The sequence below is a fragment of the Colletotrichum abscissum genome (assembly GCF_030869225.1).
Source record: "Colletotrichum abscissum strain IMI 504890 chromosome Unknown Scaffold_85.1, whole genome shotgun sequence".
Taxonomy (NCBI): Eukaryota; Fungi; Ascomycota; class Sordariomycetes; order Glomerellales; family Glomerellaceae; genus Colletotrichum; species Colletotrichum abscissum.
In genome coordinates, this window is record NW_026850531.1 from 1 (window position 1) to 27,166 (window position 27,166).

General features: G+C 54.1%; 10 protein-coding genes across 10 annotated transcripts; 4 read left to right on the plus strand and 6 right to left on the minus strand.

Annotated features, from left to right (window-relative positions):
* Nucleotides 1-1,671: 1,671 nt before the first annotated feature.
* CABS01_16176 (breast cancer protein) lies at nt 1,672-3,983 on the plus strand (the record flags this gene model as incomplete). Its single annotated transcript, XM_060549508.1, has 2 exons — nt 1,672-3,611; nt 3,674-3,983. The coding sequence occupies 2 exons, from the start codon at nt 1,672-1,674 to the stop codon at nt 3,981-3,983; spliced, it is 2,250 nt and encodes a 749-aa protein (XP_060390085.1).
* Nucleotides 3,984-4,255: 272 nt separating this feature from the next.
* Nucleotides 4,256-5,564, minus strand: CABS01_16177 (sterol desaturase family protein; the record flags this gene model as incomplete). Its single annotated transcript, XM_060549509.1, has 2 exons — nt 4,256-5,392; nt 5,538-5,564. The coding sequence occupies 2 exons, from the start codon at nt 5,562-5,564 to the stop codon at nt 4,256-4,258; spliced, it is 1,164 nt and encodes a 387-aa protein (XP_060390086.1).
* Nucleotides 5,565-7,592: 2,028 nt separating this feature from the next.
* Nucleotides 7,593-10,268, minus strand: CABS01_16178 (uncharacterized protein; the record flags this gene model as incomplete). Its single annotated transcript, XM_060549510.1, has 1 exon — nt 7,593-10,268. The coding sequence occupies one exon, from the start codon at nt 10,266-10,268 to the stop codon at nt 7,593-7,595; it is 2,676 nt and encodes an 891-aa protein (XP_060390087.1).
* Nucleotides 10,269-13,464: 3,196 nt separating this feature from the next.
* On the minus strand, nt 13,465-13,563 carry CABS01_16179 (uncharacterized protein; the record flags this gene model as incomplete). The annotated part of the gene is made up of 1 exon (XM_060549511.1): nt 13,465-13,563. One exon carries the CDS (start codon nt 13,561-13,563, stop codon nt 13,465-13,467), a length of 99 nt encoding a protein of 32 aa, XP_060390088.1.
* Nucleotides 13,564-16,185: 2,622 nt separating this feature from the next.
* CABS01_16180 (uncharacterized protein) lies at nt 16,186-17,133 on the minus strand (the record flags this gene model as incomplete). The annotated part of the gene is made up of 1 exon (XM_060549512.1): nt 16,186-17,133. The coding sequence occupies one exon, from the start codon at nt 17,131-17,133 to the stop codon at nt 16,186-16,188; it is 948 nt and encodes a 315-aa protein (XP_060390089.1).
* A 1,107-nt stretch (nt 17,134-18,240) lies between these two features.
* On the plus strand, nt 18,241-20,091 carry CABS01_16181 (uncharacterized protein; the record flags this gene model as incomplete). The annotated part of the gene is made up of 5 exons (XM_060549513.1): nt 18,241-18,313; nt 18,468-18,637; nt 18,692-18,868; nt 19,295-19,445; nt 19,730-20,091. Coding segments are annotated over 5 exons (933 nt in total), but the record flags the coding sequence as incomplete, so codon positions are not given.
* Nucleotides 20,092-20,568: 477 nt separating this feature from the next.
* CABS01_16182 (uncharacterized protein) lies at nt 20,569-21,921 on the minus strand (the record flags this gene model as incomplete). Its single annotated transcript, XM_060549514.1, has 6 exons — nt 20,569-20,669; nt 20,728-20,905; nt 20,963-21,081; nt 21,134-21,470; nt 21,538-21,759; nt 21,820-21,921. The coding sequence occupies 6 exons, from the start codon at nt 21,919-21,921 to the stop codon at nt 20,569-20,571; spliced, it is 1,059 nt and encodes a 352-aa protein (XP_060390091.1).
* A 1,089-nt stretch (nt 21,922-23,010) lies between these two features.
* Nucleotides 23,011-23,700, plus strand: CABS01_16183 (signal peptidase I; the record flags this gene model as incomplete). The annotated part of the gene is made up of 4 exons (XM_060549515.1): nt 23,011-23,091; nt 23,142-23,356; nt 23,419-23,471; nt 23,531-23,700. The coding sequence occupies 4 exons, from the start codon at nt 23,011-23,013 to the stop codon at nt 23,698-23,700; spliced, it is 519 nt and encodes a 172-aa protein (XP_060390092.1).
* Nucleotides 23,701-24,577: 877 nt separating this feature from the next.
* On the plus strand, nt 24,578-25,457 carry CABS01_16184 (uncharacterized protein; the record flags this gene model as incomplete). The annotated part of the gene is made up of 3 exons (XM_060549516.1): nt 24,578-24,817; nt 24,884-25,128; nt 25,187-25,457. 3 exons carry the CDS (start codon nt 24,578-24,580, stop codon nt 25,455-25,457), a joined length of 756 nt encoding a protein of 251 aa, XP_060390093.1.
* A 300-nt stretch (nt 25,458-25,757) lies between these two features.
* On the minus strand, nt 25,758-26,377 carry CABS01_16185 (uncharacterized protein; the record flags this gene model as incomplete). The annotated part of the gene is made up of 2 exons (XM_060549517.1): nt 25,758-26,254; nt 26,302-26,377. 2 exons carry the CDS (start codon nt 26,375-26,377, stop codon nt 25,758-25,760), a joined length of 573 nt encoding a protein of 190 aa, XP_060390094.1.
* Between the last annotated feature and the right edge of the window lie 789 nt (nt 26,378-27,166).

Consider the following 27,166-nt stretch of genomic DNA (forward strand, 5'->3'; position numbering starts at 1 on the left):
GGGGGGGGGGGGGTCAGAAGAATTGGCCGCTTTTCCCAGGCCCGATGCTTGAAAGACCGGCCAATTTCTCTGTCCCTGCTTGCTCACCTAGAGCTTTTTCCAAAGAGCTCACCACAACTTCCGTATGGGTACGTTCGTGAATCGGAGCTGCGCCTCTCTTTAAGAGAATAATACTCCGGCCGATGGAGCCGGATCTGCCTACAGCAACGCCTTACAGGTTCTCTCTAGAGTCGTCTCTGTACCCATAGACTCAATGTTTACACCAACCAACATACATCTACACAACGCTCACGAGCACCGGCACCATCCTATCCCATCCTATCCAGCAACACCCCCGTCCCAATTCTCGACCGGTGGACTCGCCGGCGCATGAACGAATAACCCTTAGCTCCAGCTCTAGGAACCCATCCGAGCCCATTCTCTCAACCTCCCTCCCCCGTGCCCCGCGCCACCTGGATCGAAGGTACAACTGCTTTAAGGCCCGGTCACCCCTCTCCGACCTTACCTCTTCATGCCCTGGAGCCGCGGATACGTGTATTTGGCAGTTCTTCGTAAATTGTACGGTAACGCGCAACGCTCACCGCATATACTACACCCACTTTGTCAAAGCACCCCTGGCCCATCTCACTCTTGCCTGTCAATGACGGTCGTTGCGAACTCTTGGCCCAACTGACGCCGCTTCTGTATTACTGAAGGTAATCACCTTTGCGTACTGTTCACTGGTTCAGTACGTGCACCCCTGACCTGTTCAACAACTGAGATGCGCTCTCACTCGCCGCTCACCTAAGCCTTTTTCATGCATGTACTCGACCATGCCTTGCCGTGGCTTGGCTTATTTGTTCCCTTTTCTTACCTCATGCTGTTGTTGTTAAGCCAGCCTTTCTAACTTTCTCACCTTATCGTCAGCAGTCACGTCAACGTCGTCACCAGCAAGAGCTCGTCCTCCAGCCTTGCCTTTACCCCATGATACCGAGGACATCCGGACATCTCTTCTGATCCTAAGAGCTCTCGTCTTCCACAAGCAAGAGATCCACCAGCAGCACAAGCTCACTGAGTGACTGAGCACGCGCTCTCGACCGCTTTCGGCTCTCACTTCTCCATCTCAGTTTTTAGCTTCCCACGTCTTTGTCTCCATCTATCCTCGCCGAACAGCGCCATTTATCGAGCACCCTTGCGTCCGTTTTTTATTCCCAGCCAGCTCCGGGTTGCCACCAAAAAAAAATAGGGACGAAATCGAAGCTTCCACCAGAGAGCTCCAGACTGGTACACTCGCACTCACAGACACCCACAAGCACACCAAACAAAGCCAACTCACTCACTCACTCACACGAGGCGGCCAAACTAGGCAAAAGACGTCATTCCCTTCGCCAATCGGCATTCCAGATTCGGACTCTGTCGACCCGTGTTTGTTTCAGCGCCCAAAGTCCGCCGCTGGGGATCCACGGCCCTTTTTGCCTACCGCGAGCTTCTCTCACTCTCACTCTCACACTCTGTCAGCGACTCGCCGGAGCACTTCCGGTTTCTAGTCATCCCCGTCAACTTCCCGAGGTCCCGACTCAGTGACAACCCAAGCCGTGAATATTTGTTCTTCTTGTAGTTGGGCCACGTTGCATTCTGCCCGTAGGAAATACATACGCACTCACTCTTGGCCCTTCTCATCGCGCTTTCAGTATGAGTAGACTGGGCTCGTGGTTCCGCTCGGCGGGCAAGGTAAGCAGCAATGCGAGCCCGGCCGCGTCGTCAGTCAACCTCTCCTCCAAGGAGCTCTCCGCCAAGGAAATGGCCGATATCGAAGAGGCCATGGTAGCCGCCGCCTTCATCATGAACGACGACATTGACGGCGCCGAGGAACGTCTGCGCAAGGGCGACTCGGCCTTCCACCAGCTGGGCCTGGCCATGACGACGTTCCTCCGCTCCGTGCTCGGGTTCGAAAAGGAGGTCATGAACGAGGCCTCAAAACGGCTGGCCGACACGGAAGCTAAAGCATGGGCGGATTACAAAAAGGCAGAACGGGACGCCACGAGCAGTAGGATCTACGCGCCGGGCACCGAGTTCCTGCTCATCCATGCCGAGTCGCAGCTCATGGCGGCCGTCGTGGCCGTGTTGCACGAGAGTCTGACGGAAGCTCTGAAGGGGTTCTATAAGCTCCGCAAGGCGTTTGTCACCCTTGACAGCATCATGATGCAGGAGGCCAAGGCGCTGGAGAAGGACAAGAACAAGGCTGACCCGCCGCCGCTGCGGCAACGGATGAGCGAGGAGAAGATGCCCGGCAGCTTTGACGACGAGGAGTTTGCCGACCTGGAGCGCAAGTCCGATAGCGATATTGAGTTTGTAGACGCCAACGAGGTCTCCAAATCGGGAGCGGTCACCCCGGCAGAGAAGAAGGTGAACGGCTCAGCGACGTTGGAGGCACCGGCGCAGGACCTGGCCGCGCTCAGTCTTGACTCCGGCACATCAACACCCTCAGGCGATGCCAAGCTTGCCCCCCTCCAGGTATCCTCGCAAATGGCCGACGACTCGGACACCGACTCTGGCGTCTTCTCGAACCCCGTCGACGCATTCATCCACAGCGGTGCAAACATGTGCTTCGGCATGCTGCTCTTCATGCTCAGTATGGTCCCGCCCGCCTTCTCTCGCCTACTGTACGTTGTCGGCTTCCGGGGCGACCGCGAGCGCGGCGTGCGCATGCTCTGGAAGAGCACCCAGTTCGACAACCTAAACGGCGCCGTGTCCGGTCTGATCCTCCTGGGCTACTACAACGGGCTGCTGGGCCAGGCGGACATCACGCCCGCGGAACGGGACTTTGACGCAGACGCCGAGATGGTCGGGTACCCCGCGCAAAAGTGCGAGGCCCTCCTCGCCTCCATGCGGACGCGCTACCCAGACTCCCGCCTCTGGCGCGTGGAGGAAGCCCGCGTCCTGGCGCAGCAGCGCAACCTCGCTGACGCCATCAAACTTCTCACGACAGGCCAGGAGTCCAAGATGCGTCAGGTCACGGCCCTTAACGCCTTTGAGCTCGCTCTGGCGGCCATGTCCCATCAGGACTGGGAGCTCATGCAGAAGACGTTCCTCCGCTGCCTCGAGCTCAACGACTGGAGCCACACGCTGTACTACTACATGGCTGGGTGCGCCGAGCTGGAACTGTACCGCGACGCCTTCCACGCCGAGAAGAAGGACGAGGACGAGATGCGCCGCCGCAAGAAGAAGGCCGAGGAGCTGTTCCGCAAGGCGCCGACGACGGCAGGACGGAAGAAGTTTATGGCGCGCCAGCTGCCTTTTGATACCTTCATCACGCGCAAGATTCAAAAGTGGGAGGAGCGCGCAAAGGAGTTCAAGGTCGATCTGGCGGATGCCGTCTGCGTCAGCCCCGCGCAGGAAATGGTCAGCTTGTGGAATGGTACAAAGAGGATGAACGACGAGGAGCTGCATATGTCAATCAAGAGCCTGGGATGGGAGCGGTGTACTCTGCCGGCCGAGGCCCTGGAGAAGGTCAAGAAGACGCCCGACGAGGCTTCCATCCGGTCGATTTGCCTTGCGGCTATCTACAGGACCCTGGGACGCTTCGAGGACGCGAGGACAATTCTGCAGACGGAAGTACTCAACGCAGACAGGTACGTTGGATGGTCACCTTTGAGAAGGGATACTTGCAAGACTGATACTAACGACATGACAGAGCGGCATTCAAGGGCCCGACAAAGGACGAGTATCCCCTGCCGACAGCCCACTACGAGATGGCCGCCGTGGCCTGGTTCGAGTGCTGCCAACCCGAGAAGCGTCAGGCCGCGGCAGACGAGCCCACAGACGCCGAGGGTCAGGTCAAGGCGGTGGCTGACTACCGCAAGAAGAAGATGAACGAGTGCCAGGAGTGGCTCGACAAGGTCGTCGCGTGGGAGGCGTTTGTGTTTGATGCCAGGTTGGGCATGCGTGTGCAGGCGGCGCTGGAGACGCTCAAGTGGTTCAAGAAGAAGAACAACTGGGCATAGAAGGGTGGTAGGCAGCATTTTGATTCACTGGATTTTCTTTACACATATACAGGAGCCGGCCTTTGGGCGCATTGGATCAGGAACCTGGCGGACTGGAACACACGGTTTGGTGTAGACTTCGTCGGTATATATATATAAGATACTTAGACGTGTTTGGCGATTTGGGGGGGGGGGGGGGTATCCTCGAAACAGATAAGAAGCAAATGCATTCAACGCACAGCAAAGCCATTCAAACTCACAAGGAAAGAAATAAGAAACTAGTAAAATCCTCCTTAGTTACTCTTCTTACCCTTGCGTCCGCGGCCCTTCTTCAACTCCTGGATGCCACCTTGCACGAATCCAACACCATTGTTGGCCGCCCTCTCACTCCGCTCTTTGATTCGGTGCTTCTCTGCCTCGGCTTTCATATCATCAATCACGTCCTGCCCCTCGCTCGTGCCATGAGCCCAGTCCAACACGCCCCAAGCACCAAAGTTTCCGTCCCCTTGCCCCGCATAGTGAATCGCTGTCCGACGCGTGATTCCGCCCATGACGATACCCGGAACGACGCTGTACCCAGACATAGCCATGGTCTCCTCGATGGTACAGAACCCAACGAACAGGAAGTAAGTCAACAGATGGGGACGAAGAACCACGGCCGGTACGAAGATAGGAACGATGCGGTGGAGCAGGAACGGGATCGGGTGGTCGGCGAAGAGCATCAGCGAGAACGGCGGCGCGGCGCGAGCATGGGCGTACGAAGCATGAAGCTTGCCTACACGCGTAGAAGTGAGGCGTCTGCCGCGGGAATGTAAGATGCGCGTGTGGATGTAGTATGTCAGAACCTCGCGCGCGACGATGAGGAAGGCGACGTGCTTCAGGAGCTGGAACGGCAGCGGCAGGGCCGAGGATGCGCGGAAGAGGGGCTCGTGGAAGTAGGATGCGTACGCCAGGCTTGTGGCCCCCTCTAGAGCGGCGGATAGGGCAAGGTTGAAGAGGGCGAGGGCGAGGGTCTTGAGGAGGGTTGGGCCGTGGGTTGGCGGGAGGGCTGCGGCGCCGGCTGTCTTTATTGACTCGGAGAGGGAGGGGAGGAGGGTGTCGAAAAGGAGGAAGGCGAGGGAGGGGATGAGCCAGAGGATGAGGCGGATGGCTACGGCGCCGAGAAACTGGATCTTGAGGGGACCATGGGAGAGGACGAGGGTTGTCCAGGTCATGTAGAAGAAGAGGAGGTTGAGAGAGGTCGTCCAGGAGGTTATGGAGGGGGCGAGGAAGTAGGAGACTATCGGGAGGGAGAGTAGGATGTCCATGGCGTTGAGTGTGACGGATGAGGTGAGCTGTTGTTGTGAGATGAGATGAGTTTGGCTGTGGTCAGGTGTAAGTGAAGTGAGAGCCGGATGAGTGAGTCCGACCGAGGGGAACGAAGCCAACGTCTTTGATGAAGATGTCAGTCTCAAGATTGAGAACAGCGATAGACTCTGCGACTCGGTAAAGAACTCATGGCTCTGGTGATAGAGCTGCGCTGTTGAATGGGAGGGCGCGTCGTAAATAAGCAGCAGCAGCATCATCCAGGCGCACGTTGGCAGCCATGACGTAGCGCCGCATGGGTGTGTCGGTTTTTGCGTCCCACCATGAACTAGCGCCAGAGCTGCATCGAACAGGGTATCTTGAGATGAGTGAGACCTGAGAGTGTTTCTCCGAACGTTGAAACCTAGGTTATCAATCAAACGTCAAGCACACCGTAGAGGAAGGAGGCTGTTTCCCTAAACGTCCATGGCCGGACTGCATTCCGACCTCATCGCGGACTGCTTGACCCCACTTTGCTCCGTCGCACCGGTCCGGAGCTGGTCTTGGAGAATCATGGCCCGAAAGCTTGCTTCAAGACGGTCCGTCTTGATCATACATATCGCAGGGTCGACGTTCTGCCTTCCTTTGCTCCTCGACCTGCACAAAACTTACCCTGACTATTCGGTCCACAAATTGGTCAGTGATAGACAATCTTCTAGAGTTCATTAGATTTCAGCTGTAATCGCTCTCTTAGGTCCCGCCCTCTCCAGTATTATCTCCAGTATTAGTCCTCGCTGGTCTGCGGTTTTTTTTTTGTTGCCCTGGATTTTACCAGGGGGGCTGATGGGAATAGGCAGGACAAGGAGCAAAGAGTTCAAGGCCAGCCCGGCAGAAGGGGGTGTATTGTCTAAAAGCAAATCTAATTGAGGAAGTGTCCAACACAACTCTAAATAGTCTAGACCATAGCAGGATGTCATCTCTCCATCACTTTCTTATCCTGATACCTCTAGCCTTGTAAAAGGTGACATCTCTCACTTGAAGTTGGCCAAGTTGATTTCCTCAGGTCGGCCAGCAACGGCATAACACAAACAGAGCAATCAGAGAGTATGAGAACTGGAAAAAAAAGCTAGGTAGGCCCAGTGGGTCCTTGCTCAAGCGCAAAAGGGCAAAAAAAAAAATAACCATACAAATACCCCCAAAACCCAACCAAAACTACCAAAAAACAATCGACGAAGACAAGATTCGAACTTGCGCGACCGAAGCCATGTGCTACAACGCTCTGGAAACACAGAGTTAATTCGAGGCACACCCATTAACCACTCTGGCACTTCGCCTGATTTGATGACAATCTAGGTTCTGGTTGTGGACTAAGTTGGGCTGGACGAGGTTCTGTGGATATGCGGGTGGATATTGGGGCGGGTGGGCTTGCGTGCGCATGTCTTGGATCGAGATCCGCACTGGGACTCAGCCGCAGATAAGATTGACATCAGTCAAGCGGGAAGCGGCATTAAGAAATTGTTGTGGCTGTTGTGCAACTTACATGGAAGTTGCTATGCTATGAGAGGGTTGTCTTATGTCAAGTTTCCGTCCCTCTGAAAGATTGACTGCTGTGCGCATGTGTCTGAGAGACTTTTTTTCTCATTCCATGCTGGTGGGCCGTAGCAGGTGGGCTATCATCTACGATACCTTTACTACATGTTCAATTATGTATGCAGTCATTGTGAGATCCAAACGAGTAACGACACTGGATGGTTCGTGAGGGTTCTCCAGAGGCAATGAAACCTTGACGACTTCAAGGCAACAAGGTAGTCAGTCTAGCACTCATAAAAGGAAAAGAGCCACAAGAAAGTCGTCAGACATTGCCAAAAGACAGATTTTCCACAAAGGAGATCGTATTAACACATTACTCGGTGTTTGTCCGCAGCTGCTGTGCGGTAAAACAAGCCGATGCTGTACTACTGCTGTATACTATGGAGCAATGCTCTTCAACAATGGCCGCTTCATTAAATAACCCTGCCGGCCCTGGTGTCTTTTCCCTTACGGCTTCGGAACCCCTTCGAAGCTCGTCCCCAGGACTCCCAATCAACCAACCAGCCCGCCCTAAGCCTGCAGACGCGCTCGACGCCAATGCCACACAAAAAGGTATCCAGCCACGCATCGTACATGGGCCGCCCGAGAATAATTACAAAACTCCCCCCTACGTAGGTATTGGATATAAATCAGAGGTGTAGGTCAAATCATCAATGGTTCAAGGTCATTCAAGTGTCCAAGGTAGAAAGAAAGAAAGAAATAAGAAAAATATGACCGTAAAATGGGGGAATCCCTGACCTCAACATCGAGGTCCCTTTACCGCGTACCAGTTCTCCGGCCGCGGTCGTCCTTTTTGGAAGTGGCTCGCAGCCAGTCATCCCACTCTTTGCTAATCTCCATGAGCACCGCGCCCATGACACCAGCGCTCGCCATCAAGCCGTGGCCTTCGCCTTCGAGAACGCGCACCTCGCAGCGCTTCATCGTCTTGCCAAGCCATTTGACATTGTCAACAGGCACACGGGTGTCACGGCTGCCGTGGTGTATAACGACAGGCCGTGTGATATCCACGTACCGGAAACCAATCGTATGCCTGCGTTCTAGGCAGACCAGTAGGTCGACGGCGGGGTTCGCTCCTGTTGTGGCCAGCTCCCAAATGGCGTGCGTCAATCTCGTGTCGTAGATTGTCTGACGCTCTTTATCCATCAACGCATCCGACGCAGCAGCAATGACCTGTGCATCGGCATCGTAGTGCCCTTGCGCTGATGCCGTGCCGGTTGGCCTGATTCTATCCATGGTCTCTGTGGCGGGCAGCGTGGGTCTGCCAGACAGGTCGTCACCCGTGCTGTTGCGATCAAAATTCAAGCCAAGGTTTTCCTTGTCGAGGTGGGGTGTCGTGTCCCGCTTGCTCCCATGCGTCGCCGGGGTGTCCCGGCCAGTGGTCGCGGTGGATTTACGCTTGCTGCGTCTAGGGTTCTTGGGCAGCGAGCTGGTGATGGAGCTACTCGTCGCAGACATGAACGAGCTGTTGGCAGCCTTCAAGAAAGTCGTCGGGAGCGCTCGCAGGATGCGCTGCGAAGTAGGAATCGCGTTGGTTGGTGGTAACGCCTGCGACGTGCCAAAAACGTTCATCTGGGACGGCGGGATCCAGGGCGCGAGCAAATGGATCTTGCCCCGAATGTGTTGGGGCATTCGGAGAGCAGTAGCCAGCGCATAAATGGCGCCGGCAGAGTGGGCGAGAATCGAAAATTTGGTAATCTTCAGCGCCTGACAAATGGCATAAACGTCATCGGGCCAGCTGAGCGGCGTCGCGGTTCCATCGGCGTACGACTCGCTATCGCCCACGCCAGGTCTGTCGGGTGTAATGAGGCGAAGCTTCAGCGTCAACGCGAGCTCGTCGTAAAAGGCCGTGATATATCTCGTCAATCCCATCCCCACACAGCAAAACACAGCCGAGCCATCTGCATCTCCCACCTCGGAAAAAGAAATCACACGCCCGGTCTGCGGGTGTCGGATCTTTTGTGACAGGCGAGGAGAACACAGATACGACTCGACGGCGTCGTCAATCGAGTCTGCACTGCGGGGACGCTCATACCCTGCTGGCATGCTGTTGCGTGGATCGGGCGAGGCTGCCGAGTTGCGTGAGCTCGCCTGCGACTCATCTCCCTTGGGACTCAGCGGCTGAGATAGCCGCTTGAGCCTGGAGCTACTGCGCTTCATCTTGATGGCTTCACCTGCGTCTGGGGCCTCGCGTGTTGATTTGCGCCTACTATTCCGGTCGGCGATCTGCTCATCCCGACGACGACCTTGAGCGACAGCGGGGAACGGTGCACTATCCTCCACGTCCTCTTCTTCAAATAACGGTCTCGTTGATAGAAAATTCTCGGTATGCCTGGATTCGAAGAATGGGCGGCTGAAAGACCTTCCGGATGCGTCGGCCGATGCTCTAGCGAGGTCGTTTTCGGAAGCGTGGCGAGACAAGTGTTTCCGCCTCGGTGCCTCCCTTGAAGAGGTCTGTTCCTCTCCTTCAAATATTATTTCGTTGGTGCTATTGGCGCTTTCTCTCTTTGATCTAGAGGATCTCGTAGAGGATCTCTTTGCATTCGCTCCCGTCTTGAAGAGAGACGAGTCTCGCGCGGGTATCGTTCTAGGGCTGGTGGTGGTTTCGGGGCCTGGGCTCGCCATTTCGTGGTGTTTGCGGGCGCTTCCACGGGTGGGAGAGTCTGGTGTGTAGGTAGGTTCTTCGCTGATGGGCGTCTCGGCTAGGAAGGGATCGGGTCGTAGGGAGGCTCCGGTGAAGCTGCTGGAACTGCGGTCGCCAATACTCGCGCGCTTCTTCTCTTCCTTTTCTCGTAGTCGCTCCTTGGAACTCATGTACATCAATCCCCTGTGACTTCTGCCCTGCTTCTTACCCCAACTGTCAAATGAGCGCTGTCTCTTGAGCTCTGGGGTGGGCGCAGAGCCACGTTCTACAGAAAGATTGCCTATGCTCTGCGCATCATCCCGTGACCCAAGTGAGCCTTTGGAAGAGGGTCTCGAAGAACTTCGCAAGAGGGACTTGAGGCCACCGGATCCGTCGCGGGCGGGTGAGGACTTGGGGGCGGTCAAGGGCGAGAATCCGGAGGGTGGTTTGGCGGTTCGAATAACGGGGGCGGATGCAGCGATCTCGTCGAGTGGCAGGTCTTCTTTCCGGAGTTGTTCGAGGGAGGGCTGGTGAAAGGCGCCGTAGTCGACTCCAAAGCTGCCTTGGCGAGGGGTTGCGGGAACTGAGAGGCTCGGGGTGCTGCGCTCAAAGTGTTGATCGGCGGGCTTGGTTATGACGGCAAAGCTGGTGATGAGAGAAGAGATGACCTCGGGAGAGCTGGGAACAGCATCGGCGTGGCGCGACGGAGGAGGTGGTGGAAGAGAGCGGTTCCGCGGTTGAGGTTCAGGGGTTTGAAGATTCCGGTAGCGCTGGGGGATAGGGGGGATTGAGTTTGGATCGTAGTCGTCCATGGCGACGCAGGGAGAAAGAAAGAGGTTACGGGTAGTCGACGGACCACGCCAGACCAGACCAAAGTGCCCGAACCAGACCAGCAGACCACGCGAGCGCAGGACGACACGGAACCGGCCTCAGGATCCAGGAGAGGGCACGGAACAGTTGCTGGACTGACTGCTGCGAAGGGCGGGCGGTCGGGGCGGCGTGCGTGTGGTGGGCAGCAGGTAGAAAGGCTGCAGTGTGCAGTGTGCAGTGTGTAGTATGCAGTACCGTTCCAGAAGCAGAGTCGTACAGCAAGAGTACTCTGTACGTACAAACAACCCAACGGGTGGTGAGATGGGATGAGAAGAGGGTCCGGGTGGCAGATGCAACTGCGACTGCGACGGTGACTGTGACAGACCCAGCAGGAACAATGGGAACGGTGAACTAGGGCGGCCGCGAGCCCCCCTTACCGTGCGTCGATCGGGATCCGGGCTGCACCACGGCGCACGAGTGTCGGCGGATTGGCGAGGAAAGGGATAGGATCTCACTCTGGGTCGGGTGTAGAGAAAGGCCCGGAAAGGGTCGCGTCTTTTCGCTAGTACTGAACACCGCCGGCGAGAACGAGAACGTGACCAGCAGACGTTGGCGCAGGTACACGGAGTCGGTAAGGTCGACAAGCCTGGCGTGCCTGGCAAGGTATGGTGGTTTGGTACGGCTAGGGGACCGCAGACGCACGAGGAAAGGCGCGGGCGACCAACTGCGAGTGGTGGATAGAGCCAGGGAGACTCTGGAGCGTCCGGTGTCCAGAACCAGCGAGGCCGGCGTCTGTGTTCATGCAGGATGACCAGCAGCGGTCGCGAGGTAGCTGTCAGGTACTGGCGGCGTACTGCATGTAGTGTGAAGGAAAGCAAAAAAGGTATGGATCTGGCGTCTTGGTACGAGTACGTTGATGCGGGCAGCGGTGGCTGCAGCTGCAGACAGGGTGAAGCGGAGCGCGTTCGGGATATCGTCTCTGGTTTTCTTGCGGATTGTCTCGTCTTGTCTCGATTCTCGCGTTGATCGACCGAGGAAAGGAGATCAAGAGAAGGGGGCCGTGCTCGACGTTTTCTTGGTTGTCTTCTAATTATGATTGCGGCTTTGCGGCCTTGCCCTCAAAAGTATGGTTATGCCCCTGGAATTGTTAAAATTCACTTTTTGTCCGCCCCTCGCGCTCGATCAGATGAGATTGAGAAGAAAGATGGTGGGTGGGTGTTGTTGGACGTGATTGGCAGTGGTGCGTGGGTTGGAATTGGGCGCAATGATTGACACAGTCCGACTCCAGATCGATTAATTGGTTGCTCCGAGTGACGACAATGTATGGTTGACAGGCAAGACTCTTAATTCTGGGCGTTGATCTCTCTGCCCTTGGCTAGATCGGGGATGGAGGAAGGATTTAGTCGATAAGGGGGGGTCAGGCAGAAAAATTGAGAGCAAGCCGAGAGAAAAGGGAAAGACGATGGAAGCGCGGAAGACGTGGGAAGCCAAAAGTCAGGCTCAGTCAGATTGATCCAGTTGCCCAGCGTCGCATTGACAGGTGAAAGAAAGGAAAGCGGCGGCGGCGGCGGCCCAAAGACAAACCCAAAGGGCGTTCAATCTTGAAAATGCGAGATGTATCCGTAGGTATTCGTATTCCGTAAGGTAGCCCAAGCCAAGGCAGCAAGTCAGAAAGTATGTGTCAATGGGAAAAATGACGGACAGTCGGGCAAAAGTGTATGACCTGAATTATTGATTGCGCTCCCTCATCTCACCGGAAGGTAATATTGGGTGGTCTGTCGAATAAGGTGGTGGTTGTGACTGAACATGGCGCAACGGCCGTATTATTAGCCCCAGAATGGTATTATTGACCCCCAAGCCCCCCCCCCCCCCCCTTCTGCTGGGGAATGCGTCTCTCTTTTCGCAGTGTGCATTAAATCGTCTTGCGTGGTGCGGCGTCACCACTGGGATGGCTGCGCAATGCCGATTGCACATCAGACAAGATAGCAGACGCAAGGGCGAATCATGTTCCGTCTGGCATGCTGCGTACGCAGGATGAAGGAGTCGAAGAACGCTGCTACCCAGGGGAATGGTACTGGATAAGACTGGATGAAAACAAGACGAGGGAGGGATGAGTGCCGTATGACGATGGGCGTCCAACTTTGGCTTGCTCCTCGCCTGCACCCACTCTCAACTGCGTTTGCGTATTCGAAGGAACTTTTTGACGATGACAAGGGCAACGAGGGTGAGATGGGTAAATTAAATTGCAAGATGAACGGAAGGAAAAGAAGATTCGCTCATCCACAGACCTGTACGAATAAGCCCGCTGCCCAATGCTGAGATGCAGTGGAAGGTGTATCTTGCTGCAGTGGAAGTGCGATGGAAGGCTCCTGCCTGTGCCTGAAGTCGACCCCTCCAGGTGCAAATCTCGGTCCAGGTGCACGGGACCGAAAGAGTGGGGTAAATGACAGGGGCCGCTCGGGGCCAAAATTCGTGAGGAAGGAACGGGAGGTCACCAGTGACGATAGCTTCAGAGTCCCGTCGCAACTGCCCTGCCTTGCGGGATAGGTACGTCGTCTTTCGTCACAATGGAAGGAAGGATTTTCCATAAATTCGATACTTGTCACACTTGTCAGCTTGAAACAGTCCAGTCAACTCAATCCCTCCTTCCTCTGCAAACAAATACCTAAACCAAACCAAGAAAGAGTAACTGCTAAACGGTAAACCACGTGTTATGGGCAAGCCGCAAAAACTCAAAAAAAAGGGTTCAATTTTACCCCTGGCCCAAAGCTCCGGCAATTGACCAATCCCAACTGCAGTCTTTCAGCCCCCGCTTTTCCGGCCCGGTGCGGATACCAACAAGGGCCCTGTCCACTCGGTGGGAACAAGGGACGGGAATTCCATCCGAGGAATTGCAATACAAAGAAGCTCGCAGCATCCAATTACTCAAGCCAAGAAGACAAAACCAGAACGCAAACAAAAACGAAAGCGGCGGAAGAACGCGGGGTCGACGCACGACGCTGAAATCGCTAACAACAGAGAAGCTTTTCTTTCCCGGCAAACGTTCCGGGGTGCTCAGCTCCCGAAAGTCTCGACGGACTTGAGACGAGCTGAGCAAACCTACGCCAAGGACTAGGAGATAAATGGCAAACTTACCCCTCGTGTTTTACCACTGCTGCCAAAGTGGCTCTCTCAGTGGCGAATTCGGTCAATACGCTACTAAAGCTGGGTTCGATTAAATGTCGTTGGGTCGAACGAGCGCCGGGGCAGCACAGGTCGTCCTCGAAAGGTTCGAAATGGGTAATGAAGAATGAACATTCAGGTAACCTCCAAGTCAAGCCCAACACCACAACATCCAGACGGGCGAAAGCAACTATATATCCCACGCCTCACCGAACCCTGTCGTGCCTACCCAACATGCGAGGGGTTACACACGATCTCCCTTCGAGTCTCGGTTCTGGTGCAGCGCCCGCCCGTCCCTGATTAACCTGTCTCTCATTTAGTCAGTCTGCATCACATCACACTTTGCTGCACCGATGGCACGCTGGCAAGGCCCCAAAGCCTAACGTAGTCGCCGCCCGAGTCCCGCGGTCTCATTGTGTCGTGCAGATTGACTAGTTTCGCGCCTGACGTCGTTTCCCACCCGCAAATTGTCTCATCGGCCAATGTTTATAGTTTGGAAGGGACTCGGGGACCTAGTGTATGAGAGAAGATTGCGCAAAAGGGAAATCGGGATCTGCAGAGGACGCTCCATCTTGCTAATGACTTGTATACTTCCTACAACATCTGTAGTGACATCTACAAACAGACTTGTCTACAATGTTCCAAAGAAACAGAAACGTGCTAGTCGGAGCAGCCTCACTCAAGTGCCGAACTTGGGGGTTCATATCCACCACACAGGCCACAGAGCCGAGTCGGCGCCTCGATAACCAAGAGGCAGGTTACATCTGTACCACAGCTCCCAGGCACCGCCGCGCCAGAGGAGACGAACGTGCAACATCACGCCGGCGACGTCGCACGTTACTCGGGTCGCTTGGGTAGCGAGTGGTACTTACCACCACGAACGAGCGCAGATGTCTGTGCCTCGTGGCGAGACAAAACAACAAAAACAACAACAACAATATTGACACGGCGAAAGAGCTGAGAAACGATCATAATGTTAAATCAAAAGCGTGCTTACGTGCGAATACTCCCTGATTATGCAGATAGTTGCAGTCGTGTTTTATGTCTCGCTACATTGTCGAATGGGGATCGGCGCTCGTTTGAGGTTCTTGTCGCTCTTGGAAAAGCAAGTAAATGGGCTGATGGCCACTGTATGACTGCTTTTTCTCATGTTGTCTCTGGTCGCCTGACGATCGTTGAGGCAACTTGAACCTATGATCGAAACTTCTGGAAAGTGTGTGGATCGTCAGAGGAATCATAGCATTAGTGACTGGTCAACTGCAATTTGATAGAAACGCTTGAATCGTAACGGCTACGAGGTGCTTGAAATTTTAACTGGGTATAGGCTCGTCAGTCACTTTACACGCGGGGGTATATATCAAGAGAGCCAATCGCACAGGGCACATAGTCACTTGGAAACATGCAAACAGTCACATAGATCAAGAGGAACAATTCATGAGGTGGCCGAAATTTCTCATTACCACGCCCTGACGAGGGCTCAAGCCAGGTCCAAGAGAACCAATCCACTAGGGACGATATCCCCAATCCGCCTAGGCTATATCGCAAAAGCAGGAACCAATGCAGAAAACCGCGTGAAAAAACAAGAGTTGCATCCTCCTAAAATTCCCAGAGACAAATGAGATCCGAAAGCATGTGGTGTGTTGAGTCGTTCAGTCTTGACATGCTTTGTTTGCTTGGGAGATTTTCCGTTTTTTTGGTTGTTGTTGAGTTGTTGATTTGGCAAGGCCAGAAGAGAAAGAGCGCAAAAGTCTGCTCCTTGTTGCGCTATTGAGAGATTGTACATGATCTTTTCCTCGGCCTGCCCTGGAGTCGGAGGCGGGCACATCCCGTACGTATCCTCAAGACATCCGTAATCTCAGAAAATGATGGAAAGAAGACAAAAAACACAATCTGTTATGGTAGCTGGCACCAAACTCATGTGCCCCGGTATGTCTAATACCGTAAACGCCCAAAATCCGTTGTTCCCGATGGAGAGATGAGAGTTGTTGTTGGAGTTGCGCCGTCCCCCGTAAATTGTCGTTCCCAAGTAAGCAGAGTAGTTGAAGAGTGGAACAAACTTGGTGCTGGGGTTGGTGTCTTTTTTTTTTGTCGTTGTTTTGTGTTTTTGTGTAAAATCAAAAGGTAACAAGTCTCTTCTCCGTTCCGACTTCCTCCTTTTTTCGCTCTCTGATGAGCCGTTTGAGCCGTTCCCTTACCACCTACGAGTGAACGTGGAGTAGAGTACTAGAGCTCAGAAGGGGGTAGACGCCAGTGATTGGTAAAATGGAGAGAGAGAAAAACCGCCCGGGCCCGGTATATCCTGTATTTGGGGGAATCTTTGTTCCAGAAGATGCGGAAGAGAGAGTTGAAAGCAAGAAGAGCGGGAGGAGTGAATCTCGTTTGCGGGGGGGTATTAGTCCTCCTCGACTCCGGTAATCCACCAGAAAGGTTTATTCGGCCAACCTCGATGAGAAGTGGAGATGGGTTTTCAGAAAGAAAAGACAGCTCCCAAATGGTGACGTTTCCAATCTGGTGTGGGAGAGAGGGGAGAAAGTGACGTGCCGGCATGAAAAGCAGACCTCCGTGGGATCGCAGTTCTCAGACAACCTCCTATCCTTGTGATGCAAATCCGGAAGGCAAAGGACCAAAATGACAAGAAAAATAACCGTGTTAAACGCCGTGACAGTACCATGATCGCTTTTGTACATGTGTTTTCTGGCTGTGTCTGGTCGAGAGTCAACTCAACCAACAAGACCAAAAAAAGTCAACCGAAACCTCTCAGACGGTCTTGGGTGTTCGCGCGTTGCTGTGGTCGATAACGTCGTCGAGGTGGTTGCACATGGCCACGAACAGGTCAAAGAAGAGCTTGCTACCGCCGCGCTCCATCTCGGCTTGCATGGTTCCGCTCCTCTTGAAAGTCTTGCGACATCTGATGATCAGAGCGAGGTAGTGAGCGCGCAGCCGGGAGTCCGAGTCGGGGGTGTGGGCGTAGGCGTACTGGGCGGAGCGCAGGATGGTGCCGATATCAATACCAGACTGGAGACCCTGCTTGCGCAGAGCCAGGCGCTTGAGCTCCTCGAGCCCGTACCGCTCCGCAGCGCAGTAGATGACGGTGTCGCGGAGGATGTGTTGCCCGCAGCCCGAGACAAAGATTGTTGCCTCACTCGCGGTGGTACCGGTGGTTGTCGATGTGGGAGTGGAGGGAACGGCGGCTGCGCGGCCGCCTCGGGGGGTGTTTTCGGGGTTGGGGGAAGTTTGGGGAGTTCCTCTGACGGCGTCCTCGAGCTCCCAAGAGTTGCGGTGCCTGTTGTGAACGAGGCGGGGGTAGTAGTCACCCTTGTAGAGGTACTCGAGGACGGAAGAGAAGATCTCGGGTTCTTCGTCGGGGAGGGATATTCTCTTGCTCTGCGACTCGAAGAACTGACCTCGGCAGGCGGCCTCGAAGAAGGGCGACTGGAAGAGGACGTCCTCGTGAGCAGCAAACAGTCGACCCTCGCGTCCCACGGTCAAGGTGACGATGGGTGAAGGGGCCACGGACTTGCCCGTCTTGGTCGGCAGCGGCGCGGGGGCGGCTGGTGGGGCCATGGCGGGCTTCTCGTTGACGGACTGCTGCATTTTCGATAGCTTCTGGTGATCCCGGATCGAGCTTGACTTCTTCAGCCTGGACGTCTTGTCGACACGGACGTTGGGGTCTTGCGACCTGAAGGTACGCTTGAACAACGACATGACGGTTGTGGTTTGCTAAGAGAGAGCGGGCGTTGTAGGCCCGAAGAAGTTGTTGTTGTTGCTGATGCTGATGATGTTGCCGATGTTGTTGTTCTGATTAAGGAATGACAACTCGAATGGGGAACGATAGAGTAAAGACTAGGGAAGCTGAGACGATGGAGAGCGCGTTGCCCAGGGACCTTATATGTCTTTGTCTATGGGATGAGAAGACTTGTAGAGAGCGACGAAATGAGCGAATAGAGGAGAGGGAGGAATGACGAAGTTGGAGGGGTGTTCGGATTGGAGGGGGGAGGGGGGGATAGAGCGAGAGAGAGAAGAGAGTGAGAGAAGTGAGGGACGAGTGACACACAAAAAGATTGACTAGGGGTCCGGGGTGAGAGATGCCTCCTATGGAAAGGGAATTCAGTAACGAACGACCCAAGGAGGTATTCCCAACTTGCAACTTTGCGACCCTTTTTTGGTTGTGGTTGAGGAGGGGGGGGGGAGGGGGAGAACAAGAGGGAAGAGGGGTGGATTGCGGAGGGGGGGCTTTCATATTTATACCATCACGTTAAGTTGGTGATGTTCTTAGGCTGGATCTTTTCTTTGGCAGGGTATCATTGGCTGGCGTATTCCCAACCGCCGCATTTCTGGGTGGCGGCGGGAGGTGTGTTGCGTAGTGCGAGCCGCGTGTTTGATAGGACGAACACCAAGCACACCCGTCCCTACTGCCAGTTCCAAGTGATCACTGGCAAGTACTCGCAAGCACCATCTTCACGCCAGAAGGTACTTGATGTTCAGCAGGCAGGGTAAACAACTGGCGCGCGTTGCTGACGCTTGAGGGGGAAACCTGGAACTGGTGCAAAGAGCTGAACGGCCATGAACGCTGTTGGGGCACATTGCCAGCTGCGGACCGGGCAGACATGGACAGCCCAGGCAGCATCTCAGCCTAACCACGACCAAAATGGAACGTCGGGGATGTCAGTGACTTCACCCGCGGTACTTGCCAACTGCCAGTCTGCCACTCAGCTTTCACCGTTGCAGACTGTTAGGCTCTCTCTTCTCTGTGCTTCACCAATGGAACAAGGACATGGAAGCAGTGAGTGACTTCAGCATGGCAGCAAGTACCTTACTCGCAAGTTGCAACGGCTCTATGACTGGACGGATACGCAATGGCAGACTGACACGAATGATTGTGAGAGAAATACGTATCTTTTCTCAGGGTATCCGCCATGGAACCGCCGCGCCTCCAACCGGGGAGTAGCCGCTAAGGCACCCGACACTTTCCCCTTTGCCTCAAGAGCCAGACCTAAAAGTTAAGTCTAACTACCTATCTGAGGTACCTCATTGTACAGCGTGTCTACGCAAGTGCCAGAAGTACTTTGCAATAACACATACCGGTACTTGTGGAGGCTCCCCTTGGAACAAAACGGTCACCGGCCATCGGCCCTGGGCCCAGACCAGAAACCTCCCCCTCCCCTCCGTGCCTTCTCCGACCCCCCCGAGATTGGGAACGGGCCTCCCGGTGCGTTGGCAGACTGGATCTGGAGTACTTGGGTACCTCTGGGCAGGTATCTTTCTTCACCTCATGTTCTCAATTGGGCATGGCTCAGGTACATCCATCTTGTACCTCTTGTTCCTTCTCCCGAATCCGCCAAGAGACAATCGGAAGGGTCCAAAGTCGGGAATGGCGGCCCAAGAAACCTCATCCCGAGACACCTCACCATCCTCGCATGCGCTGTCGTCAGGACCGCACGTGAGGTCATCGCAACGCGGGGCTCCCTCAGTTGCGCGAGTCCTTGGTGGTTCTTCTCATTTCCCTCTTTCAGACTCGACACCTCAGGATTGTGTTACCTCCTGAACACCTCGGGACATCATCTCAGGAGTCAAACGATACCTGCCCCATGGATCCCTCATGGACACCAGAAGAAGTCGCCAGAAGGCGGTCGACGACCCCTTGGCACCATCATTGGCTCGTTGCCCGGGTCATGAGCACCCATACCCTCATCAAAGTGCCCAACAACCTACCTTACCTAGATTCCGTGATCGATAAGGTATCCGACTGATTCGGCCAAGCTGCCAACTCACTGACGGCTCGACATCTGCCCTTCCGGTTGGTGACTTCGTCGTCTGGACATGCCGCCCACGGTTGCCATGGTTGCCATCTACTCTGTCCTCGCAGGATCGGGACTGCTCGAGATGCTGCACCCTCTGCACCTCTGCATCTCTCCCCTCATCGCCGCCTCCCCCGGATCGCCCAAGCTTCCGCCCTGCCACGCGGGATTGGATAGAGCCTCATGCTCTCTGCAATACTTGGAGACCTGAACTTGCGTGTAGGTGCCTTACCACGCAGTTCCTCCTCCCAGTTCACGGCCTTTCCACGACTGAGAGCTCGCCAGCGTCTACCTTCTCTCCCCAGACTGCTTCACATTGGTCTCAGTAGCGCCGTCGTGAACGCATTCAGACCTCACTGTCTCACTAGCCACAACCTAACTTTATTTCATCCAAACCACTCTGAACCCCATCCAAATCCAAACTCGCTCAAAGCCGCATGAACGACAATTCTCTTCCATAATCAGTCACCTACCTACGGATGCCTACCTCAGTCAGTTCTGACTTGCCAGGCCAGTCATGCCGTTGCTTCGGACTCAACTTCTAGAATCCCCCGTTCGGCTCGTCTCGACTCTCAACCCCTCCTCCTCCTTCTCAGCCCAATATCCCAGTATTGGTCTCTTTGGTCCATGGATCGATCCACGAACCCTTGCAACCAAACCCCTCCTCTTGCTCCCCCCTCCCACTTCCTCCTCGGACAAAATCACATCGTCGACTTTGCGTCCCTCTTCGAGATTGGCGTTTGCCGCTAGTCGGGCAGATTCAGGCACAAAATCACCGCCGCCAATCATCAAGAGCCACCACGACCCCGTCCCGCTCGCTTGTCCCCCCCAATCCCTGCTCTCCGCCTGTCTTCATCGTCGGTAAGCCCAGTGACCTGCATCACCGCCTCAACACCGCTCCTTGCCCCCAGCTCCATGATCCATCCATCGCTCTTCCCCTCGCGTCCCGTCCCGTCAACGCCCATGATACCATTACCTGCCAACCTTAGTCGTGGATTCCCCTTCCAAGTTCCCAGCAATCACAATTCATTCGTCAGACAGTGCCTCGGTCCCTGGAGATCTAGGAATTGCGTGTTGGAAGTCATAATGCTCTAGGTTATTTTGGTAATCGTATGTTCACCCTCCCTGGCATCTTGCCCTCCACCGCCTCGAGCGGTACACTACACCATCCTCGACTCCAGCCCGATGCATGCCTTATCAATCCTACATTCTGAGGCATCCGTCCACTGTACCTATCAACGACGCATGGCCAAGCCCGATGGAACCGGCCACCACCGCCGTGCTCACCGCCCGACGCCTGCCCCGTTCATCTCCGACAAGACCCGTCTAGACCGAAAGTCCCTCAGTGGCCCGCCACCGCGGCAGCGGCGGCAACCCGTCTCGTGTGGGCAGCTCGGGCCATGTTCTCGCGCATACCAACGAGACCGTACATGAATGCGTACACTAGTCGACAAGTCAGTATAATCTTGGTCAAAGTCACCAGGTACCAGAGGGAACCCACTGATGGGAGCAAGGATTACAAATCCAATCGACGATGCCACAACGGCCTCACGGGATCCGACATTCTTCTCGTTCAGCCAGTAGAAGGCATCGGCGCCAGTCTCGACTTTGCCGATGGCTGCCCAACCGAGGTAGAGACCCGCGAAGAAGATGACGCCCAAAGTGTGTGCGCCAACGCCCTGCCCGTTTCAGTCGTGTCAGTGTATGTTTCTTGCCTCAGGTACAAGGCAACTCACAAAGGGGCGCTTGATGCTGTTGAGCCAGAAGATCTCAATGAGAGAGACGACCGATGTGATGCCGAAGAGGTTGATGATTACAAAGGCCTTGTACCAGCCCTTTCCGAAAATCTCCGTGACTGAGATTATGGTATTAGACCAAGTCAACATCAACAAGATGTCATGGCTTACAAGGTTCATGTGGCCCATTCTTGTGTGAGTCTTCCAAGCTGGTCCATTCGGATGCAAAAGCGTCCCCAATCATGTCGGCCATGGCGGAGCCTCCGGATGGCTGAGGCTTGGGGGGCTCTCCCGTGTTCTTGTCGTCGTGCTCCAAGGTAACAAACCAGTAGATGACTGTGTTCATGAAGGTAAAAACAGTTGTGGTGGTGTAGAACAAGGTGAAGTAGAACTGCTTGCGAAGACTGGCCATGTCGTAAGGCAGTGACAGGGTTCTCAATGCCCAGTACTCCCAGCCAGTACTGGTCTCCTCGATATGTGGATGATAGAGATGAGTGTAGGTCCAGCCCTAGGATTAATGATCGAGGTCAGCAACAAGCCATAACTCAGAACTCCTACGCTGTAGGCTGACATACCAGTACAACCGCATGGTAGGCCAAGAGTAGAGAAAAGGTGACGACGGAGAAGTCAAAGACCACTCGCCAGTCAGAGTAGGCAGACTCTTCTTTTCGCAGCTTGTAGTCAAGAACCGTAGCTCCGACTGCGGTCAGGTAAGCAACGATACCACCTCGAACCCAGCACAAGTGGTTCTGGGAGAAGGACCGCCAGGGTGAATGGCATGCTCTCAGAAACGCAGGCTATAGAAGATAGGTTAACTGAAGCCGTGAATATGCCTAGCAATCGACAATCGAGCGTACATGGTCTTGAACCTGGCCATAGGATGCCGGCGTGGGCAGGCCATGTCCATCATGGTATTCCGATTGCCCGTGGAGCAAGGGAGTGGTGACGGAGGCGTCCATCGCGATGGCTTCTAACGGAGGCCAGGCAGGATACTGAAGAGAGGTCGTCGAAGTTTGGAATCTGAGAGAGATAATGCTTTGGGTGCCCTGATAATGCTTGATATACAGAAGAAGGCTGAAGGCTTATTGGCAAACACCAGGCAAAGAGCTTGAGAAAAAGACTGAGAGAGGGATGTCAGGTCGAGGAGCGGGGGATGCGATGGGATAACGTGGGATAGAGACATGTGGAATATTTCAGAAGGGGCCTGCTGCCTTTCATCTGTCGGTGAAGCTGCGACTGCCGATGTTGGCTGTGACATCCAAAGAAGGAAGTCATGTCTGACATATGTGCCTGTCTCGTTCATCCACAATGGCGGAAGGAAGTGAGCGATCTGTGAAGTTCCAGTTGAGGTTTAGGAAGGAAGGTAACGGGCAGCGTCGGCTGTCAGTCAGTCAGGAAGACATTGTGCGTGCCACTTGCGGTAGATACCAAGTGAGCCATTGAGATCAGGCAAAGAGATCAGTACTGGGACTTTGATATTGGGAATATACACGACGGGTTTTGGTGAATTCTTATGTCTTACTTGAACTGCGAATATCCTAACTCTACCTACCTTATGGTGAGTAGGAGCTTTGTGTTTGACTTGTAGCACATTCCTGCAAGATGACCGGTATTCAATGCATGTTATGATGTACATTGAAGTCAATTGATGCTTAAGCTGCAGGGACACTTTATGTTCCATGGCTTCTGTGGTTCTACCTACGAAGGAGATGCAGCTTGCAGCTTGGAGATGTTAGATGAGGCAGGCTCACTGGACCAGAGAGTTCCAAGCAGAAGGAGAATAAACGGTGGTCTGTGCACCACACCCGTCTTGAGCCGACCGTTGGTGAGAACCGATAAGATAAGTAGAGTACGTACCTCAGGATCTCCATTGACACGTTCCACGTCTGCAAAACAGCTGGCCTGTGCTCTTGCTCTTGCTTCCAGCTTCAAGGAAGGTGCGTTGCTGGCCAGAACTCAACTCCAAACTGACCATCACGACCCGAGACCTGCCACCACCGACGACGCTACCAACAACACCGCCCGCACTTATCAGAACCGCCGGAAACATGTTGTCGAGTCTCGGAAACCCGCGCCAGGCAGCGTCGCAACTGCTCAACTTTGCGCTGATCCTCTCGACTGCCTTTATGGTGTGCACATTGGCCTTCCCCAAAGAAGCTCTTGCTAACTCCAGCGGCAGATGTGGAAGGGTCTTTCCGTGATTTCCGATTCCCCCAGTCCGATTGTCGTCGTTCTCAGTGGTTCCATGGAGCCTGCCTTTCAGAGAGGCGATCTCCTTTTCCTTTGGAACCGCAACCTGATCCAGGAAACCGACGTTGGCGAGATCGTTGTCTACGAAGTCAAGGGCAAGAATATTCCCATTGTCCACAGAGTGGTTCGCAGATTCGGCTCTGGGTAAGCTACTCGTACACTCCGTCTCCCATTGCTTTCCCTGCTAACCGAGAGGCTCGTTATAGACCGGAAGCGAAGCTCCTTACCAAGGGCGACAACAACAACTCCGATGACACTGGTTCGTGGCCCCCTCCCTTCGAGTTCTCCGTGACGTGAGTAAAGACTGATCCAAAGCAGAGCTCTATGCCAAGGATCAGGACTACCTTGTGCGCAAGGATATCATCGGCAGCGTCGTCGCATACATCCCCTTCGTCGGCTACGTTACGATCCTCCTTTCAGAATATCCGTGGTTGAAGACGGCAATGCTGGGAATAATGGGCTTGGTAGTGGTGCTGCAGAGAGAGTAGACTCGTCATTATGGCCAGAAAATTGATACTCACATTCGAAACCAGTCAGGAGCCATCGAGCGACAGAATCGCGAAAGCCTCTGCAGAGACCAACAAGATTGGAGAAACAGCACATTTGCGGTTCTTTTTGGGTAGCCGTGACGGTGATACTTGGATTGATTGATTTCGATGACCGATGGGGCCTCGGTCTCGTACGTGAGATTTGGCGGGGCTTTTGCCAGCCACCGCTGCGCTTCTGTGAACTGAGACAGACATCCTGAGGATTTACCATTGTACAGCTGGCACCCAACGCTGGGGTTTACAGAGATGAGAGAATCATATTGTCAGGTCTCATAGTGGGAAAACCTCCAGCGCAGCAACTACCGAGGTCCAGGCGTTAGACACAATATGTCTCCCATTCCCTCGAGGACCGTTATGCCCTCGATCTCGCAATCGTAGTGCATCTTCAGCTCTCGTGGCACGAACTGGGGTTTCTTTGTGTCTAGGCAGCCAACGGCACAGCTGACAGGGTTCTGCTTAAGGCCCATATGAGCCAAAATTGTGGTCCAATGGCAAGACCCTGATCTCCGCCGCCAACTGGTTCTAGCCAGGGGCGCCGTCCTTTTTGGGACGCGATTGTTACCGCGCCGGTGCCTGTATCATGCACCAAACCGTTAGAAGAGCGGCACAGTCGTGCGATAAAATGAGCCAAAATTCCGGTGCCGAAAATTTGAACCAACGCCTGTGTCTCTTGCTCCTTTTCGGTTCGTGTTGAAAAGCGCCATCGGTTTTGTTGCCGCTCATTTTGCGGTTCGGACTACACCAGAATCGTGGACTCTCGTGTTGTAAAGTCGCTGTCGAAGTGTGTAAGACGCTCACTAAGCCACTCAAATTCATCATGGCTTCAACGCAGTACGCACCACAGTCGCAGTACGCACCGCCTGATGGCTTCGAAGGCTACGTGCCATACGCGCAACAAGCTCCTCAAGAAATCCCATTCAACGCAAAATGGCACCGAGCAAAGATTGTCATTCGCGGCTTCAATATTGCGTTCAGCGCCATCGTCCTCGGCATCTCGCTCTCTCTCATATTTTACTCATTCTCAAGTTCATTCTATCTTGTATTCAGTGGATTCCCCGTAAGCAGTGTGCTCTTAGAATGACGGTTTAATGTCGGGGACATGAGATATCTAACCCGCTTTTAGGCAGCCGCTCTTGTGTGTTGGGAAACCTCTGAACTCATCACCATCTGCGCGAGAGGCGGGAGGCGTGGAATCCACCCCGGTGCTCACGTCGGAATGCACTTGCTCTTCTGGCTCGTCTTCATGGTGGCCACTGGATGGGAGATTGCAAACATCATCCTCCGCGATGGTCCGCGGTCGTGGGTGTTGAGTGGTGGCCAGGTCACCTCTATGCAGGATACTGTAATGGCGTTCACTGCCCTCTTGTTGTTAGTACTCGATATGAGTTTTTCGAAAAGCCTCGGGATGATCGCTAACACCTCATAGTATCGACAATTTCACCCTCTTCGTCCGCGCCTGTATTGAATGCAAGCAGCGCAATGCTCGCCCTCCTCCCGTTTATATGGTGCCTATCAACGGGCCGCCGCCGATGCAGCCTGCAGGTTCATACCAGCCCTACCCGTACTCGCCGCAGCAATCTTCTTTCCAACCGCAGCATGACAAAGGGCAAATGACAGGAGCCAATGTTGATACAACTGAGAGGGTAGCCGAAACCGGCCCAGACGGGACGTACTACGGTCCCGGAAGCCGAGCTTGATCGAGCACCGTTGGATGAGAGCTGCGGAGGATCTTGGATGCTTGGTATGGAAAACGGATGATACCCGAATATTGCGATCAGGGGCTGAATTCCATCGAGCAATGGAGTACAATGTTCATGACGTTAGGCCATGTCATACTAGACTTAATTACATAATCTATAATCACAACTTCGATTGCCTATGACCATTGCATCTTTGAAGATGTGCATTGTACCGTTTTTGAGCACCGAAATTGTCATAGATACATTCTTTATATTTATTTTTAGGCTGGGAGGGTATCGAGCTACCCTGTTTGACGCTCACTCAGACCACTGCACGTCAAAGTCCTTGAACTGAACCTCAAGATCGCTCTTGGCATCTTTGGCAGGCCGAGCAACCAGAGCGCCAACGGTCAGATTCCAATCCTTGCCAGTGCAGTCATCGTCTCCAAAAACCCAGCAAATCTCACGCAGCGGCACCTTGGTGCCGTCCTGCTTCACGTAGTACACCCAGAAGCTCGGGCCCATGAAGTCGCGCTCCTGCTCGATGAGCACAGTGATGCTCTTGGTGTCCTCAAAGGCGGCGAGAGGGGTAATGCTCCAGTCGGCCCAGCGGTCGCAGGCAACGGTGCTGAGCTGTGGCGTGCCTTGGTAGTACTCCAGGCCGGTCTTGATCCATCTCTTCTCGCGGCCAGAGTTAGAGTCAAAAGTGACGATGAGGCCTGCCTGGTCGTACTGTTCGGTCCAGTCTGCGGTGAATGTAATTTTGGCAGACTTGAATTGGCTCAGGGGCTTGGTCGGAACCGTTTTTGTGGGAGCTAGGTTTGTTAACTTGCGGCATATGTTAGGAGCGAGTCTAAGTTACCATCGTAGACGTTGTGAGCAGGCGGCTTCTTCCATACGTCTGTGTTGGGGGCAGCGGAAAGGGTAAAGGAAGACATGATTGACTAGATTAAGGTATCTTGATTGTGTTGTACTCGCCAAGAATAAAGAGAGTAAATGTGTATAAATTGCGTGGATATACTGAAGTTGAGAAAATGAGGCAGAGAATAGTGATGGGTGCTTGGAGGTTTAAATAGGCTTGAGCGAGAATGGTTTTACGGCTCGTTCTGCACCGGACACTTCAATGCAGATGGCATAAGAGTTACCAAGTAAGCTACCTACTTGGTGACTTCCCGCACTTGCCCCGCAGTAAGCAACACGAAGTATTCATACTTGTAGAATGTTTGCCGATCTAAGGTGTCATGCAGGGTCTCTTCACCTTGTGTCGTTGTGACGGTGCAATGGGCCGATAAGCCGCCCATACCGAAACCGATTTCTCAGTACTTAAAGCGCAATTGGGTTTCCGGGCTTTTCATAAGGGCCAGTAACACGAAGAATCATGGTAAGGAGTAGTTTGTAGCGCTATAGACCTGAAAGGAGAAGCTCCGTGAACCTTCATTCCCGCTTAGGATGCTTATGAATCCAAAGAGGCCTCATGATCAGGACAAGTGTCGAGAGAATGTTCGCTTGAATCTACATGTCACTGATCAAGTTGCCCCGCGATTCCCTCAGTACGCGGGGCAAAGCAGAAGTGACTCGGCCCGCAGGTGAAAGAGCTTAGGGGATTGGCTGGTGCCGGTTACCAGCGGAGTCTCCGCCGATATGCATTGTATCTGTATCTGCTGGGAATACTGCCTGATTTGGAAGCAGTTCCCGCAAGGTAAATTCAACTGATCGAGTTCTTCAAG